Source organism: Thalassophryne amazonica, chromosome 8 (genome assembly GCF_902500255.1).
Source record: "Thalassophryne amazonica chromosome 8, fThaAma1.1, whole genome shotgun sequence".
In the NCBI taxonomy this organism is placed as follows: Eukaryota; Metazoa; Chordata; class Actinopteri; order Batrachoidiformes; family Batrachoididae; genus Thalassophryne; species Thalassophryne amazonica.
In genome coordinates this window covers 56,988,679-57,008,077 of record NC_047110.1, presented here as the reverse complement: position 1 = coordinate 57,008,077, position 19,399 = coordinate 56,988,679, and the positions used below count along the sequence as shown (strand labels likewise).

General features: G+C 40.8%; 1 protein-coding gene across 1 annotated transcript in view; it reads left to right on the top strand.

The window, feature by feature from the left end:
• sergef (secretion regulating guanine nucleotide exchange factor) overlaps positions 1-19,399 on the top strand; it is a 50,559-nt gene that overhangs the window by 11,134 nt on the left and 20,026 nt on the right. The window contains exons 4-9 of the mRNA XM_034176327.1: positions 756-850; positions 1,574-1,634; positions 1,940-2,053; positions 2,147-2,209; positions 15,741-15,899; positions 15,982-16,145. Of these exons, the coding sequence (XP_034032218.1) occupies positions 756-850; positions 1,574-1,634; positions 1,940-2,053; positions 2,147-2,209; positions 15,741-15,899; positions 15,982-16,145 (656 nt within the window). The remainder of the gene's footprint in view (positions 1-755; positions 851-1,573; positions 1,635-1,939; positions 2,054-2,146; positions 2,210-15,740; positions 15,900-15,981; positions 16,146-19,399) is intronic.

Sequence of the window (19,399 nt, the reverse complement as noted above, 5' to 3'; positions counted from 1 at the left end):
ATCTGTGGTCATCTGTCTTATACACTTTCATTGAAATTGCATTTTTTTTTTTTTTTTTTATGAAATGGCTATTCGCACAGCCGTCGTGTCCATAGCTCTCATTTGGCTATTCGCCCGGCAAGACCCTGGTGGCGAAGTCGTACATTTTATCCTAAAATTGACATAGTAAAACTTCAGGTAGACATATAAAACTGATAGGTTTTTGTTGTAAAATCTTTGAGTCTTAGCAGTTCTAATACTGACAGGAAGATAACTGCATAATACAGCAGTATATGGTAAAGCTTCTCGTGTCAGAGTATCAAAAGACAGTGTAGGCCTATTCTTAGCCCTTTCTTACAGGATGTATGATATTTAAATAATTTTTGCACCAGTGTAATCCTTAGGGATATAGTGAGTCCTCTTTTAAATATCATTTTGTGATGCAAAGTGTAGACTAGATCTAGAAGTGTGAGACATTTTTGCTTTGATGCTTCACCACACTCTTTGTTGTATGTATGATGAAATTGATTAGTGTACTGTAAAGAAGACATCTTCAGCTTCAAAAAAAAAAAAAAAAAAAAAAAATCAAAATCGAACAAATATTAAAGGAGGTATGACATCTTGAATGCAGTATGTTTGTTTATACAAGTAGTTCCTAGTTTTGCCACCAGAGTTTTGCTGTGTGAATAGCCAAATGAGAGTTATGGACACAGCTGCCGTGCGAATAGCCATGGCCTTTTTTTTTTATTTATTTATTTATTTTATTTTACTGATAGATTGTGGTCAAGTGCTGGCTTGTGGCTCCAATGCATTTGGACAGTTGGGTGTTGCACAGAGTGTCTCGCATGCTGCAGAACCACTGATTGTTGAGGTGAGCATTTATCTGCTTCAGGTATTTTTTTTTAATCCAGCATGATCATTTTTGCTTGCTCTGAAACTTTACAGTAAAATAATAAATTGATTGACAATTTCACAACTGTGTAGAAAAATGTCATTTGAGGCTCTTGAATATGATTTTTGATTCTGTTTGCACTTATATTGTTGTAAACTGAATATATTTGAAATTAGGCTCTTGGTTGATCAAAACAACTAACATAGATTTACTGAGTTGTCTCTTTTTATTTATTCATTCGTTTTCTATACCTGCTTACTTCAGTTAAGAGTCTTGGTGGGGCCTGAGCCTATTCCAGTAATCACAGGGAGTGAGGGACAGCACTGGACAGGACGCTAGTCTGTCGCAGGGCCACATATAGACAAACAAACACATTCACACGCGCACACACACCTACAGTCAATTTAAAGTTTCCAGTTCACTTAACCTGCACGTCACTGGATGTGGGAGGAAGCCAGAGCACCCGGAGGGAACCCACGCAATCACGGGGAGAATATGCTCCATACAGAAAGTCCCCAGGTGGGAAGTGATCCCACAACCTTCTTGCTGTGAGGCAACAGTGCTAACCACCAAGCCACTGTGCTGCCTTTATTCATTTATTTAATTCATTGATCTTTGGAAAATTACCATTATTTGCAGCCTCAAAACCTTCCATCATCATTATTACATGTGAATCTGTTTTCATTATTGTTTTTGTCCTAGAGTCTGACGAAGCCCGTGGTGAGTGTGGCAGCAGGACTTAGACACTCTCTAGCTGTTACTGGTATGTTTGCCTCATAATTTGATTTCAGCATGTTTTCACTGCAGAGTCATATCATAAACCCCAATGCAGCACAGTTCAGTCAGTAGGGTGGGTTGTCTATTATCGGAAGCGTTGCTGGGTCATATCTGTGTAGCTTGGGCTTGTCTCTGTGGCTTTGAGGCATGGAATGAACCCAAATTTGCATCTGATGTGTAGGTCAGAACCTTGCATGAAGCCTCCCGGTGTTGATGTGTGATTGTGCAATTTTCAGTCACATTGGTTTACTGCATCTTCCAAATGTGTACTTGTAACTGTTCTGGTTTTAGACTCGGGCTGCGTGTACCAGTGGGGAACAGGTCTTCTCAGTCATGCTAAGAGAGCACTCAGGCCTCAGCCTGTCCCGTCCCACCTCAGCTCTACATTGCCCTCTCTGGTACCAGGTCAGTGAAACTCTGTGATTAGTCTTTTAAAACTGAGTTCCATAGCCTCCTAGTGGATGTATTAATGTAACGATTACTGTGACCATTTTGCAGGTCTGTTTGAAAAGAAATCTCACATGGTAGCTGCGGGGTCAGCACACTGTGTGTGCCTTACAGGTAGGACACCAGCAGGTTTGTCATTACTTTGCATTTATGTCATGCAGGTAGATACGAGGGGCAGTTGAGAAATTTTGAGCCTGACCCAGAAAAGGTAGGGGATGGTTCTCCAACTTTTTCATTCTGAGAAACCAGCATTTCTCAACGCTGCACTCAGTGAGTCAAACTTCATACATTCTCAAGAAAAGTTGGTTTCTCAGAATGCAAAAGGTGGAGAACCTACTTTTTCTGGGTCAGGCTCAAAATGTCTCAGTCACCCCTTGTAGCATTCACTGGTGTCTTCAACTTGCTTATATGAGTCATTTTAGAAAACATACATACGTATATACATCTTCAACCGCTTATCTGGTATTGGGTAGCGGGATAACATCTCTAGCAGGGAACCCCACATTAAACACAGAGGTTTAATTGTGGCGCTAATTGGTTAATTATCTTGCGTGTCTCTGAATTGCGGATAGCGGGGTAGTGTTTTCACTGTGTGTGTCCATGAACAACATAACTCAGAAAGAGCTGGATGGACTTGGTGAGAATATTACTTGGATAGATATCTAGAGGTGGTTAGATTTTGGAGTATTTTGGGGAAAGGTAAAGCAAAACACTGTCTGAAAACTTTTTATTTTTTATTTTTGTATATCTCAACAACCAAGAAGCCTGGATGGATGATCTAAAGCAGTGGCTCCCAAACTCTTCCTGTAGGGCCTTCTTTTGTAAATAAGAATATTTCCAAGAGTCCCCCAACTCCAACATGCACGTAGACATCTTGCTTCCCAACTCCACTGGAATTTATCATGAACACTGTAATTTATACAAAACTATGACTTCTTTTTGAACTAAGTGAAATAAAGGGAGAAATCACCTTTACAGTGGAATTATTAAAAATGACAGGCATCATATGGTTCAAATGGTTTATTCTTCAAGTTTTTGTTGGAGTTTGTACTTGGTGCATGACAATCATATAGTGCTCTTTAGTATTAACAAGCAGGGCTTTTTATGTAAATGAAAAGTGTCTATAGTACTACAAGGTGTGGAAGCTCTTAGAAAGAAAAAATAAATAATTAAATAGAATAAATAAACTAAATAAAACACCAGAGGAAAGAAAATCAGCTGCTGTCCTGCTGATGGGTAGTAATAGCAATGTAAGACCAAAATGGTTCCCATTCTGGTGTTGTGGTACCATCCCTGTTATTTAACTTATGAAGCATATGAAGCAGTCTTTATAATTTTTACCCATTATTTAAACTTTGGGGCTTTTGGGGGTTTTCCAGTGTTTAAAAAGAATCCCAGCTGCCACTGAAACCCCAACCGCGATAACAGAATTTTCTTTGTAGTATGTTAGCTGTCTGTCCTTTATCACCCAGTAAACACAGTCTTGGACAGAGTGCTAGTTCTTTCTAACCATCCGGAAGCATTTGATAATTGGACATTCCCACAGACAGTATATCAGGGTATTGTTATCATTTTGACATTTCTAACACAATGAGTTATTCATGAGGCCTAATCTCTTCAGTCTCACAGGGATCCAATAATACCTTTGTACAATCTTATATTGTGTAAATTTGTCTTTTACTTTCCTTTAACAATTTTCCACATTGTGAAATTATTTTAATCCATTCCTGGTTCAATTTTTTTTTTTTTAAAGTTATTTTTCACAAACTTTATGTTCTGCTGCAGGGCTCAAGCATAGTCATCATCAGCATTTTCAGATAGAGCTGATGGTTTCCAGCCCAAAAGTTCTTCAAAACCAACCAAAATGCACATAAAACTATCTAAACAATAAAAACACTAGATATTTAATATATAAATGTTATATATCTATAATATTTTAACTAAATATAAATAAATATTTTAATTGTCCCAGTTGCTTATTGTATAGCCAAAGCATATACAGTGGTGGGCACAGCTAACCAAAAAGTTAGCTTTGATAACCGCTAATCAACTAACTAACAAGTTATCTTTTATAACGCTTTCAACTTTCAATTCCATACTTAAGACGCACTTATTTTCCCTTTCATATGGCTAGCATACTGGTACAGTTTTGTTTTACGCTTTTTACTCTTTTAATTCATTTATTAGTAATTGGAGCGGGCTGCGGCCTCAACTTTACCTAAATTCTGGGTCTTTTAGTGAAGTTTAGGGCTAGTGGCCGGCGATTACCTTAGTATTTCTCTGTTTTTCTTGTTGTTTAATGCTGGCAAATTATACAGTATTTTTTGTCTTTCTGATGCCTCATTCTGTTTTTTCTCTGTTTAAGGTGCAGCTCCATCCAGCGATGGGAGTTGTATTCGTGTTAGCGATCCTCCTGTCCTGTGCGCCACTAGCATTTCTTGTATATTTGTCCGTGAATTGTTCTGTAATTTATGTTTGTAGCATGGCCCAAGCAGAGGGTCACCCCTTTGAGTCTGGTCTGCTTGAGGTTTCTTCCTCAGAGGGAGTTTTTCCTTACCACTGTTGCTCTGGGGGTTGGTAAGGTTAGACCTTACTTATGTGAAGCACTTTGAGGCAACTCTGTTGTGATTTGGCGCTATATAAATGAAAATAAATTGAAAATTGAAAAATTGAAACGCTAAACCTGATAAACCACCAAAACATTTATTGGAAGCTACAGCTAACCGCTAACCGATAACTTTCAGTCTTGTCTCCAGTACACTCTCAGCTACTGACAAGCCGATTTTGAGTTTAAACACCATCAACACTTCTGATAGAATCAAAGGCGATGAAAAACCCAAACACAGCTAATGAGTCAGCGCTTTTGTTATTGTGCGCCCTGCCTACTGCTGTAGGGAAGCATCATTATTCTTCACATCATACAGTGATGCAGCCGTGAAGCAGATGTCTTGAAAAGGAAAGCAGGTTTGACTTATGGTTTTGATATTATAAACCAAATTAATCTGGATAGTTTAACTACATTAACGTCATTTGTACAAAGTGAAAATATAACACATCTTTTAATTTTACAATAATGCACTAATTCTGAAGTTTTGAATATTGACATACACAGATGCTAAACTGCATTATGGGTAAGCTGAGTCTCAGTTTCAAGCATCACACAATTTTTAGTGCTCTGCACTTTTTTTCAAATGCTTATAAAGCTCTGTGACACCAAGAATCTGGATTATACCAAAGGAAAAGCTGATGGTGATTGTCTTAAATTTCTGTATTTTAAAACATTTGACAGGAGGTGTGCTTTCATGCAGGTGTGGTTGACTGCTATATCAGCTAAATGAGTGAAAAATAAAATGCTCTCTCACACACACCCCAATTTGAATGGGCATTGTCAAAAAATGCCATCCGAAACCAGTCACAGAAAATACAAAATGTGGTATAAAAAAATGAAACAACCCAAACTGCTGTCTCCCACACAATAGCTCCACACTTGCCTGCAGAGTCTTGCCTCCCACTCCACTTCTGGACTTAAGAAATGTGACTGATTTCTTAAATATTTCACAAAATAAAAGGCCGAATGAAAGTGACTGACTGTTGAATTATAGGATTATATTTGCTGTTGGTGTCAGACATCGCGTCTGCCATAATATGACAGCACCAAACAAAATCATGCTATCTCCGGACTGTCAGGTTGTCTGCTGTATATGCAGTAATTACTTGAATCAGCCCGATAACCGGCTTGAATACACTGTCGAGCACTCTTGCAAGGAAGACATGTCCCATTCTCAACACAAAACACAATCTCTGCTGTCAACACATCACCAAGGCAGAGACCATAAAGTTTGGGCTTACTGCGTTGCAAAGATTACTGTTGTGGCAGATATTCATGCTACACTATAAAATCTAATATGTTCAATTACTTCAAAAAGGTTGGTAAACAATTTGCGTCACTTTGCCAAAGCAAAGCTAGAAATAATATCCACCTTAGTTCATCTAAGTATATTCACCTAAGATAGGTTTTGCGTCTAAAAGTTTATATCAAAAGTGAGGCATTTGACCAATGTAGAGTACTGTAAACTCAAAGTGTTCAAATTTATATTCTATGTATGCATCCAAATGAAAGCCTTGAAAGATTGCATTAAAATAAAATAAGCTTTCTCATCACAGTGAACTTCATATCTATCTTTATTGGTTAACATGCTAGGTAAGATATTGCTTATTGTTGTATAATTTTTGGGTTTGCTGGATGGTATGTTGTAATCAAAAGGTGATAATTTTTTATGGCGCGAGTTCTTGTTTTCACTGTGCCAGAATGTTTTCAAATATCACATAAGTGTTAAATCTTCCTGTAATGACCAACACAGGATGTTTAGAATGCTGTGAAAATAATGTATAATTTTTTGGTCATTAACGGCTAGTAATTCCCGTGTAAAGTCATGTGGAAGTGTGGTAATTTTCTGTATCACATTAGTGATCGAGCTATTACTAACTATTAATGCATTAATCTCACTGTCCTCTTCAGAAATATTACCTGATAAAAAGTGTTGACTATAAATCCTAGAGGAATTATTTTCCACACCTAAATTGTCATTTCTTCAGATGTGTAACGCTGAGACTTTATAGATTCGAGATTGCTGAAATTAATATTTGGCTTCCTTGAGTGAAATACAGAAATGCAGGCTACAATAGGTGTAATGTGGTGATAAAAGACCCAGTTCTCTCAGGGCTGACTTTTCCCAGGGCCAAATTATCCAGGCTGACTCCAATATTGGGCTGAAGTCTCATGGGCCGAGTTCTCTCGGGGGCCGAGATCTCTTGTTACCCTAGCAGGAACCTTTATTTGTGGAACCTTGATCACCACTATGCTAAAAATTGGTCCACACTGCTGGTTCTATGGTGTTGATGCAAATCCTCTATAGAAAGCTATTTGTGTTTTAATGAAGATCAGGATTCAGAAGTTACCTTGCAGGGGGAAGTATTGAAATGAGCGAATAAGTTTAAATGTATTTCATCAGTGGTAGTTGAAGATGGAGAATTGTTTGCAGAAATAAGCCACTGAGCACAGTCTAGAGACTATCAGGATTTCTTCCTTTAAAGTAACTAAAAAAGAATTAAGGAGTTTTTCCTTACCAATGTCGTGAATACAGTTAAATTAATTTGATTTATATAGCGTCAAATCACAACAGAGCTGCCTCAAGGCAGTTCACACAAGTAAAGTCTAACCTTACCAACCCTTAGAGCAAGCACACAGGCGACAGTGGTAAGGGAAAACTCCCTCTGATGATTTCAATCAATTCAATCAATTTTATTTATATAGCGCCAAATCACAACAAACAGTTGCCCCAAGGCGCTTTATATTGTAAGGCAAGGCCATACAATAATTACGTAAAAACCCCAGTGGTCAAAACGACCCCCTGTGAGCAAGCACTTGGTGACAGTGGGAAGGAAAAACTCCCTTTTAACAGGAAGAAACCTCCAGCAGAACCAGGCTCAGGGAGGGGCAGTCTTCTGCTGGGACTGGTTGGGGCTGAGGGAGAGAACCAGGAAAAAGACATGCTGTGGAGGGGAGCAGAGATCAATCACTAATGATTAAATGCAGAGTGGTGCATACAGAGCAAAAAGAGAAAGAAACACTCAGTGCATTATGGGAACCCCCCAGCAGTCTAAGTCTATAGCAGCATAACTAAGGGATGGTTCAGGGTCACCTGATCCAGCCCTAACTATAAGCTTTAGCAAAAAGGAAAGTTTTAAGCCTAATCTTAAAAGTAGAGAGGGTGTCTGTCTCCCTGATCCGAATTGGGAGCTGGTTCCACAGGAGAGGAGCCTGAAAGCTGAAGGCTCTGCCTCCCATTCTACTCTTACAAACCCTAGGAACTACAAGTAAGCCTGCAGTCTGAGAGCGAAGCGCTCTATTGGGGTGATATGGTACTATGAGGTCCCTAAGATAAGAAGGGACCTGATTATTCAAAACCTTATAAGTAAGAAGAAGAATTTTAAATTCTATTCTAGAATTAACAGGAAGCCAATGAAGAGAGGCCAATATGGGTGAGATATGCTCTCTCCTTCTAGTCCCCGTCAGTACTCTAGCTGCAGCATTTTGAATTAACTGAAGGCTTTTCAGGGAACTTTTAGGACAACCTGATAATAATGAATTACAATAGTCCAGCCTAGAGGAAATAAATGCATGAATTAGTTTTTCAGCATCACTCTGAGACAAGACCTTTCTAATTTTAGAGATATTGCGTAAATGCAAAAAAGCAGTCTTACATATTTGTTTAATATGCGCTTTGAATGACATATCCTGATCAAAAATGACTCCAAGATTTCTCACAGTATTACTAGAGGTCAGGGTAATGCCATCCAGAGTAAGGATCTGGTTAGACACCATGTTTCTAAGATTTGTGGGGCCAAGTACAATAACTTCAGTTTTATCTGAGTTTAAAAGCAGGAAATTAGAGGTCATCCATGTCCTTATGTCTGTAAGACAATCCTGCAGTTTAGCTAATTGGTGTGTGTCCTCTGGCTTCATGGATAGATAAAATTTGGTATCATCTGCGTAACAATGAAAATTTAAGCAATGCCGTCTAATAATACTGCCTAAGGGAAGCATGTATAAAGTGAATAAAATTGGTCCTAGCACAGAACCTTGTGGAACTCCATAATTAACCTTAGTCTGTGAAGAAGATTCCCCATTTACATGAACATATTGTAATCTATTAGATAAATATGATTCAAACCACCGCAGCGCAGTGCCTTTAATACCTATGGCATGCTCTAATCTCTGTAATAAAATGTTATGGTCAACAGTATCAAAAGCAGCACTGAGGTCTAACAGAACAAGCACAGAGATGAGTCCACTGTCTGAGGCCATAAGAAGATCATTTGTAACCTTCACTAATGCTGTTTCTATACTATGATGAATTCTAAAACCTGACTGAAACTCTTCAAATAGACCATTCCTCTGCAGATGATCAGTTAGCTGTTTTACAGCTACCCTTTCAAGAATTTTTGAGAGAAAAGGAAGGTTGGAGATTGGCCTATAATTAGCTAAGATAGCTGGGTCAAGTGATGGCTTTTTAAGTAATGGTTTAATTACTGCCACCTTAAAAGCCTGTGGTACATAAGCCAACTAATAAAGATAGATTGATCATATTTAAGATCGAAGCATTAAATAATGCTGGGCTTCCTTGAGCAGCCTGGTAGGAATGGGGTCTAATAGACATGTTGATGGTTTGGATGAAGTAACTAATGAAAATAACTCAGAACAATCGGAGAGAAAGAGTCTAACCAAATACCGGCATCACTGAAAGCAGCCAAAGATAACGATATGTCTTTGGGATGGTTATGAGTAATTTTTTCTCTAATAGTTAAAATTTTATTAGCAAAGAAAGTCATGAAGTCATTACTAGTTAAAGTTAAAGGAATACTCGGCTCAATAGAGCTCTGACTCTTTATCAGCCTGGCTACAGTGCTGAAAAGAAACCTGGGGTTGTTCTTATTTTCGTCAATTAGTGATGAGTAGTAAGATGTCCTAGCTTTACGGAGGGCTTTTTTATAGAGCAACAGACTCTTTTTCCAGGCTAAGTGACGATCTTCTAAATTAGTGAGACGCCATTTCCTCTCCAACGTACGGGTTATCTGCTTTAAGCTGCGAGTTTGTGAGTTATACCACGGAGTCAGGCACTTCTGATTTAAAGCTCTCTTTTTTAGAGGAGCTACAGCATCCAAAGTTGTCTTCAATGAGGATGTAAAACTATTGACGAGATACTCTATCTCACTTACAGAGTTTAGGTAGCTACTCTGCACTGTGTTGGTATATGGCATTAGGGAACATAAAGAAGGAAACATATCCTTAAACCTAGTTACAGTGCTTTCTGAAAGACTTCTAGTGTAATGAAACTTATTCCCCACTGCTGGGTAGTCCATCAGAGTAAATGTAAATGTTATTAAGAAATGATCAGACAGAAGGGAGTTTTCAGGGAATACTGTTAAGTCTTCAATTTCCATACCATAAGTCAGAACAAGATCTAAGATATGATTAAAGTGGTGGGTGGACTCATTTACATTTTGAGCAAAGCCAATTGAGTCTAATAATAGATTAAATGCAGTGTTGAGGCTGTCATTCTCAGCATCTGTGTGGATGTTAAAATCGCCCACTATAATTATCTTATCTGAGCTAAGCACTAAGTCAGACAAAAGTTCTGAAAATTCACAAAGAAACTCACAGTAACGACCAGGAGGATGATAGATAACAACAAATAAAACTGGATTTTGGGACTTCCAATTTGGATGGACAAGACTAAGAGTCAAGCTTTCAAATGAATTAAAGCTCTGTCTGGGTTTTTGATTAATTAATAAGCTGGAATGGAAGATTGCTGCTAATCCTCCGCCTCGGCCCGTGCTACGAGCGTTCTGGCAGTTAGTGTGACTCGGGGGTGTTGACTCATTTAAACTAACATATTCATCCTGCTGTAACCAGGTTTCTGTAAGGCAGAATAAATCAATATGTTGATCAATTATTATATCATTTACTAACAGGGACTTAGAAGAGAGACGTAATGTTTAATAGACCACATTTAACTGTTTTAGTCTGTGGTGCAGTTGAAGGTGCTATATTATTTTTTCTTTTTGAACTTTTATGCTTAAATAGATTTTTGCTGGTTATTGGTGGTCTGGGAGCAGGCACCGTCTCTACGGGGATGGGGTAATGAGGGGATGGCAGGGGGAGAGAAGCTGCAGAGAGGTGTGTAAGACTACAACTCTGCTCTGCTTTGAGGAAGAAACTTCAAGCACACCAGACTCAAAGGGCTGACCCTCTGCGTGGGCCATGCTACAGACACACTTCACAATACATATTTAAGGGGGACATAACACGGGACATAAGTTGTAGGTAAGTTATGCACATGCCCACACGTTACTTGTAAGTGACTCATAAGTTGAAATATGGTGAGATAATTGTTCGTGTACCCAAAAATTATTTATAACCTATGAGTAACGTGCTGTGAACCTATGTGTAACTTAACTTAATTGACGTGTTCCAGACAACCACAGCACTTACTGAACTTGTCAGCTATCATATAATGGCATATTGACAGCGATTGGTATAAAAATAGGGTTTGGCGGGAGGAACCAGTCAGTACTCTTCAGATTCCATGATGAACAGAGATGCTGGCTCCAGCAAGGCAATGAGAATACCTACTAGCTGTCCTCCAACATCAGCATGATTTCATGGATTTGACACTATACCAGCTGTGTGCCAACAGAGCCAGGAGAAGAAGAGATGAATGAAGGAGAAGGACCTTGGTACATCCACCACCACAGCCTCGGCCAAGAGAGTTCTTGCCAGCAGAAGTTCGTTTCGGCATGACGACAGTGTTGATCCTTCAATTTGTAGTGTGGTGATTGGCGAGCGACACCCATTTATAGGGCTACAACACATGATCGCTACGTGCTTGTCAGTGATATGTTGCCGCGCAGTTTGCATAAGTGGCACTATTGTTGGGCATAAGTTGCATACATCATCAAAACGATATGTAGTCGTTGGTGTAAGTTAATTGAAATGCTATATACAAGTTAAGAATGTCCAACAGTGAAAAAAACATATGTAAAAATTCAGCGTATGCCAGCATTTTTAATACGGACAGCATACGCTGGCTAAATCATTGAGGTATGACAGGACCCTATTGTGTTTGCTCATGGGTTGGGTAAGGTCTCAACTTGTGTGTAGTGCTTTTGGATGGCATGTTATACACTCAACAAAAATATAAATGCAACACTTTTGGTTTTGCTCCCATTTTGTATGAGGTTAACTCAAAGATCTAAAACTTTTTCCACATACACAATATCACCATCCATCCATCCATTTTCTTCCGCTTTATCCGGAGTCAGGTCATGGGGGCAGCAGCTCAAGCAAAGCCGCCCAGACCTCCCGATCCACACACACCTCCCCCAGCTCCTCCGGGGGAACCCCAAGGCGTTCCCAAGCCAGCCGAGAGATGTAGTCCCTCCAGCATGTCCTGGGTCTTCCCCGGGGCCTCCTCTCCAGCGAGGCGTCCAGGGAGCATCTGGAAAAGATGCCCGCGCCACCTCAACTGACTCCTTTCGATGTGGAGGAGCAGCGGCTCGACGCCGAGCTCCTCCCGAGTGACCGAGCTCCTCACCCTATCTCTAAGGGAGCGCCCAGCCACCCTGCGGAGGAAACTCATCTCGGCCGCTTGTACTCGCGATCTCGTTCTTTCGGTCTTGAGCCAAATCTCATGACCATAGGTGAGAATCGGAACGTAGATCGATCGGTAAATTGAGAGCTTTGCCCCCCTACTCAGCTCTCTCTTCACCACGATGGTCCAATACAGCGACCGCATCACTGCAGATGCTGCACCGATCCGTCTATCGATCTCACGCTCCATCCGTCCCTCACTCGTGAACAAGTCCCTGAGATACTTAAACTCCTCCACTTGAGGCAAGGACACTCCACCGACCTGAAGAGGGCAAAGCACCTTTTTCCGGTCGAGAACCATGGCCTCGGATTTGGAGGTGCTGATTTTCATCCCGGACGCTTCACACTCAGCTGCAAACCGCCCCAGTGCACGCTGAAGGTCCTGATTTGACGAAGCCAACAGAACCACATCGTCCGCAAACAGCAGAGACGAGATTCTGTGGTTCCCAAACCAGACCCCCTCTACACCCTGGCTGCGCCTAGAAATTCTGTCCATAAAAATAATGAACAGAACCGGTGACAAAGGGCAGCCCTGGCGGAGGCCAACTTGCACTGGAAACAGGTTTGACTTACTACCGGCAATGCGAACCAAGCTCCTGCTGCGGTCATACAGGGACCGGATAGCCCTTAGCAAAGGACCCCGGACCCTGTACTCCTGGAGCACTCCACACAGGGTGCCCCGAGGGCCACGGTCGAATGCCTTCTCCAGATCCACAAAACACATGTGGACTGGTTGGGCAAACTCCCATGAACCCTCGATCATGTAAAAGATCAAGGACCGTGATGTCGCCCGGTATGGCGGAGCCGGGGTCCCACCCTGGAGCCAGGCCTGGGGTTGGGGCTTGTGCGCGAGCGCCTGGTGGTCAGGCCTTAGCCCATGGGGCCCGGCCGGGCTCAGCCCGAAAGAGTGACTCCTGTGGGTTCACCACCTGCAGAGGGGGCCATGGGGGTCGGGTGCAGAGAGGATTGGGTGGCGGTCGAGGGCGAGTGGCCCGGCGGCCCGGTCCATGCTCACAGCCCCTGGCTGTTGGGACGTGGAATGTCACCTCGCTAGGGGGGAAGGAGCCTGAGCGTGTGCGGGAGGTTGAGAGATACCAACTAGAGATAGTCGGGCTCACCTCCACGCACAGCTTGGGCTCTGGTACCCAACTCCTGGAGAGGGGCTGGACACAATATCACCATTTCCCTCAAATATTGTTAACAAACCAGTCTAAATCTGTGATAGTACGCACTTCTCTTTTGCTGAGATAATCCATCCCACCTCACTGGTGTGCCATATCAAGATACTGATTAGACACCATGATTAGTGCACAGGTGCACCTTAGACTGCCCACAATAAAAGGCCACTCTGAAAGGTGCAGTTTTATCACACAGCACAATGCCACAGATGTCGCAAGATTTGAGGGAGCGTGCAATTGGCATGCTGACAGCAGGAATGTCAACCAGAGCTGTTGCTCGTGTATTGAATGTTCATTTCTCTACCATAAGCCGTCTCCAAAGGAGTTTCAGAGAATTTGGCAGTGCATCCAACCAGCCTCACAACCGCAGACCACGTGTAACCACACCAGCCCAGGACCTCCACATCCAGCATGTTCACCTCCAAGATCATCTGAGACCAGCCACTCGGACAGCTGCTGAAACAATCGGTTTGCAAAACTAAAGAATTTCTGCACAAACTGTCAGAAACCGTCTCAAGGAAGCTCATCTGCATGCTCGTCGTCCTCATCGGGGTCTCGACCTGATTCCAGTTCGTCGTCGTAACCGACTTGAGTGGGCAAATGCTCACATTTGCTGGCGTTTGGCACGTTGGAGAGGTGTTCTCTTCACGGATGAATCCCGGTTCACACTGTTCAGGGCAGATGGCAGACAGCGTGTGTGGCGTTGTGTGGGTGAGTGGGTGTCAGTGTTGTGGATCGAGTGGCCCATGGTGGCGGTGGGGTTATGGTATGGGCAGGCGTCTGTTATGGACGAAGAACACAGGTGCATTTTATTGATGGCATTTTGAATGCACAGAGATACCGTGACGAGATCCTGAGGCCCATTGTAGTGCCATACATCCAAGAACATCACCTCATGTTGCAGCAGGATAATGCGTGGCTCCATGTTGCAAGGATCTGTACACAATTCTTGGAAGCTGAAAATGTCCCAGTTCTTGCATGGCCGGCATACTCACCGGACATGTCACCCATTGAGCATTTTTGGGATGCTCTGGACCGGCGTATACAACAGCACGTACCAGTTCCTGCCAATATCCAGCAACTTCGCACTGCCATTGAAGAGGAGTGGACCAACATTCCACAGGCCACAATTGACAACCTGATCAACTCTATGCGAAGGAGATGTGTTGCACTGCATGAGGCAAATGGTGGTCACACCAGATACTGACTGGTATCCCCCCCCCCCAATAAAACAAAACTGCACCTTTCAGAGTGGCCTTTTATTGTGGACAGTCTAAGGCACACCTGTGCACTAATCATGGTGTCTAATCAGCATCTTGATATGGCACACCTGTGAGGTGGGATGGATTATCTCAGCAAAGAAGTGCTCACTATCACAGATTTAGACTGGTTTGTGAACAATATTTGAGGGAAATGGTGATATTGTGTATGTGGAAAACGTTTTAGATCTTTGAGTTCATCTCATACAAAATGGGAGCAAAACCAAAAGTGTTGCATTTATATTTTTGTTGAGTGTAATTTGGTGCTATGATGATTAATTAAATTGAGATAATCAGGGTATGTCAAAAGTAGGAGAAATATCTTATAACTTGCAGGGTAGTAGGTTGAAGTGGTTTAAGGATGCGATTAATGTGTTGGTGAAACGGTGCTGAGAATATAATCACACAAAGGAGGCTGTGTGGGAATGCAGGTCAGGACCAGGTTTTATGAACAAAGCTGCTTAGAAATGCCGGGTGGGAAAAGATAAAGCAAAAAACAACAAAAATGTTTTGTTTGATGCAACTGTGAGTCACACTGATTTACAAAAGCTTCATATATTCTTGGAACTTCTAAATTATATATTTTGAAACATTTCTAAATGTAGTAAATAAAGGCTCTCCAGCATGTTTTTCACAGTCATAGTGGTTGGAATTAGCGTCTGTAACGGCTCAGTGTATCATCATCCAATCTCTGTAAAAACATTGGACATTCCTGTTAATTTTAGGCTTGCATAAATCAGCAGAATTCAATTCAAGAGTTGGAAGCAGGGCAGCTCTTCAGCTTACACGTATGTAATCCATTTTGAGTTGCTCAGGTGCCATTAAATGAAAACACCTTCTGGTTGTCTTCAGACTTAATCCAGGTGGAAGGTCACTTCCATTCATATGTAATCTTTGACCTCTCATCATCTCTCCTGTAATAGTTGACCAGTACAGCTCGGTTACTGCTTTGCGTTTCTGTGATCAGTAATATGTCAGTCATGTGGTGTGTGCAGGAGAGGGTGACTTGTTTCTGTGGGGAAGCAATAAGCACGGCCAGCTTACAACCACACAGCTGTTCTTGCCGTGTCCTACTCTTCTGAAGCGCTCACTGCTGAACGGAGAAAAAGCAATTCGTGTGTGGAGTGGCTGGACGCATATTGTTGCTCAAACAGGTGAGACATAATAACATGTCTGTCAACTACGCTCACTGCTTTAACAGGACTATACATGGCTGAACAAGGTCATCCTTTTCAGAGAGTGGGCGAGTGTTCACATGGGGAAGAGAAAATTATGGACAGCTGGGCCGAACAGCAACGACCAGTCAGAGGCGAAAGGGGCAGTCAGCTGGTTTTTCAGCAGAAGGATTCAGCCAAGCATGTCTTCCTGCAGAGGTTGAAGGGCTCTTTGGAGCAACACAGGTAACATCTGTTAATAATTAGCACACAGAATGAAACCAGCATTCACAGCATATGCAATACCTTCACCAAGGACAAACAAATGAGCATTTTCGCAAGAATATATTTGTTAAAAATTATCAAATGCACTGCAAAAGGCAAAATCTTTCCAAGCATATTTGTCTTATTTCTACTCAAAATATCTAATATACACTTGTGTAAGACAAAATTACTTAACACATGAAATTTCAGCAAGATATAAAGATTTATCTTTTGATAATACATCTTAAAGTCTGTTAATTGAAAGAGTCTTGGAAATGTCTTATTTTGAGTCATATCTGAGACAAGCTTTTTTGACTCAACATATGTTATTTTTTGTATTTTATTTTGTATTTTATATTACTATGTTGTTTATAAATGTTGTGCCACTTCATACTTGTAAAATAAGGCTCAAAATTAGTTTTCTCAGCTAACTTCAACACCTTAACTATGGTTTATTAAAAACACTAATTAGCTCGTTATTGTCTGATTGCTAAAGTGATCTTAGTGGTATGTAATGTGCCACGTTTTCAAATATTTAAATGCGTTGCTGATTTACCTTACCTGTGATGGTCTGTTCAGAGGCCAAAGAAGGAGTTTACATGTTTTTTTTTTTTTTGTGCCTCATACATTAACATTAGTTAGCTCCTTAGCTTCTGACTGGTAACACATAAATTATGTACCAAGTTTTCAAGCATTTAATTGCATTGCATGTTTACCTTACCTACGATCATCTGTTCATTGGTGACAAGAAGGAGTTTACTCATGTTTTGTGCCTCATATAATAAAATGAATTAGCTTGTTGGCCTCTCATTGACAACGTAGTGTGTGCGAATTATGAATAAATAATGTACCGATACAGTTAATTTTGCTACTTGTTGCATGATGTAGTTGCACTAGTTTTCAAACATAAATGTGGCTTAACGACTGGTGCTATTTGTATAAGTTTTTATTGTCTTCATGATGTATTTTTGGACAGATGTGACGAATACTCCGGTCTAACTTATAGTCCAGAAAATACTGTAACTTACTGTTCTGCAATGATGCTTTCATTGTGACATTGACTAGTCAGTGATGGCATGATTATGGCACGCCTTATACTGCATCGTATGTCACTAGTTTGGCTTTAAACAATAACAGGACTTTTCATTTTGAAGTCACTGACATAATTTATGTAAGAAAATGGACAATTATGTTAAAGTGGAAATTAAACCTGTTTATTTAAGGTTATTTGGGGTGGAGTTTTATTGTGACACCCTCTGTGAAATGCGTGTTTCATGCAGTGGGCGTATCATGTAGTTCAGTGCATCTGCAATTAGGCCATGTCGTAGGATGCATCGTACCCCTTTCAGCAGAGCCAGCTTGAGCCATTTTGGTGCCCTAGACGAGATTATGGTTTTGTGTCCTGAACCCTCCATGTGTACACATCACCCCAAACATTATTGGACAACAGCCGTATGACAGACCTTAATGGTTTAATTATGATCAAACACACCGACACACAAACACACACTAAAATAACATAAAATAACAATACAAAATAATTTAATTGGAATAACATAAATAAAACCAGAGCTCTGGTTCAGGTTTTGTGTAAATATTTAGAAAGTCCTAACAGTGTTCACACTACGAATAATAAAAAAGGTGCTATGTTCAATAACATAGCACAACAATATAAAACAGTGCAAATAATATAATAATGGAATGCAAATGTTGAAGTGCCAGTTTAACTCAAAGTCAGTCCCAGTGACAGCAAATATTCTTCCTTGTTTTTTTTCCAACAACATAAATGCAAACAGTGCTATGGTCAGTGAATACTTTGTGGTTGTATTTGGTAACCGTGGGCCTTCTAGAAGCAGAATGTGCAAACAAGACAACATGAAACTGTCATATACAATGAGGCAAAAAAAGTACTGGATCCACTGTCGATTTTGCAAGTTTTCCCACCTATACAATGGAGAAGGTCTCTATTCTTCATTCATAGAAATCATACAGTGTGATTTTCTGATTTTTTTTTTTTTTTTTTTAGATTCTGTCTCTCACAGTTGAAGTGTACCTACGATAAAGATTACAGACCTCTCCAGTCGTTGAAGGTGGGCAAGCTTGCAAAATTGACAGTGGATCAAATACTTATTTGCCTCACTATAACACTAACATCTTACCCAAATCCGGACTACCTTAACTGTCTACCTGTCTGCCTTAAACAACAGCGCAGGGCTCTGTCCTGGTGCCGTGCAGCTCTGCATCGGTTCATTCAGTGTGCATCGATTCATTTGACGGGTTGAATCATGTTGCATCACACACTGCCTGCTTTTATTGATATATATATATTTTTTTTTTCCGATGGACATTGAATGCACCATGGACAGAAGCCAGAAAGCTTAACGATTTCCTTATTGGTCCTTTAGTTCGGGACACTGGAGCAGCCGTTGTTTTGAGGGCGTTTATCGGGAAATGATTATTTCTCTATGTTGATTGCAGACTGCAGCGGGTCTGTTGGAAGCTTGAAGCAACAAAGCAGCGCTTTGACCAGCTGTTCTCTCGTTCTTTGCTTCGCTTCCAGTGGCAGGTCTGCAATGTCTTCATTAACCCCTTTCAAAGCCATTTAAAGATGTCAATCGTGAGTCAGCTTTGTGTGGATTAAAGTCACGAACTGGGACTCTTGTCCTGTTGCAGGCAAGAAACGTCCAATGTTCTACACTGGAGTTTTACGCAATGGTTCTCTGGTGTGAGCATCATCCAGTGTGAGGAGCTCAGCCCAAAGTTGTCCATCAGGTAAAGCAAATAATAATAATAATAACAGTAGCCTCTGTTTTGTGGGACTAAGTGCAGAGCTCCAAAGAGCTGTGCAGATTTCGATCAGAATTAATAACTTCAGAGCGAATCGCCATTTTAAATCAAATGACACCTCTTTCCAAACATTATAATACAAATAGATGCCGACAACTTGTCGGCAGCTGATGAATATAATTAATGAAGTAACTAGTAATCTAACTTGGTTATTTTTAAAATTGAGTACTCAGAAAAGTAACTTAGTGTTATCAGAAAAGTAACTGACTACTGAGTACTGAGTACCCAAACTTATCAGAAAAGTAACTATAAGTTTCTTTTCTGGGTACTCAATCTTTAAAAAAGTAACTATAAGTTACTTTTCTGATAAGTTACTTTGCTGATTACTCAATCTTAAGAGTAACCAAGTTAGATTACTGGCTACCTTATTAATTACATTACTTATTAGT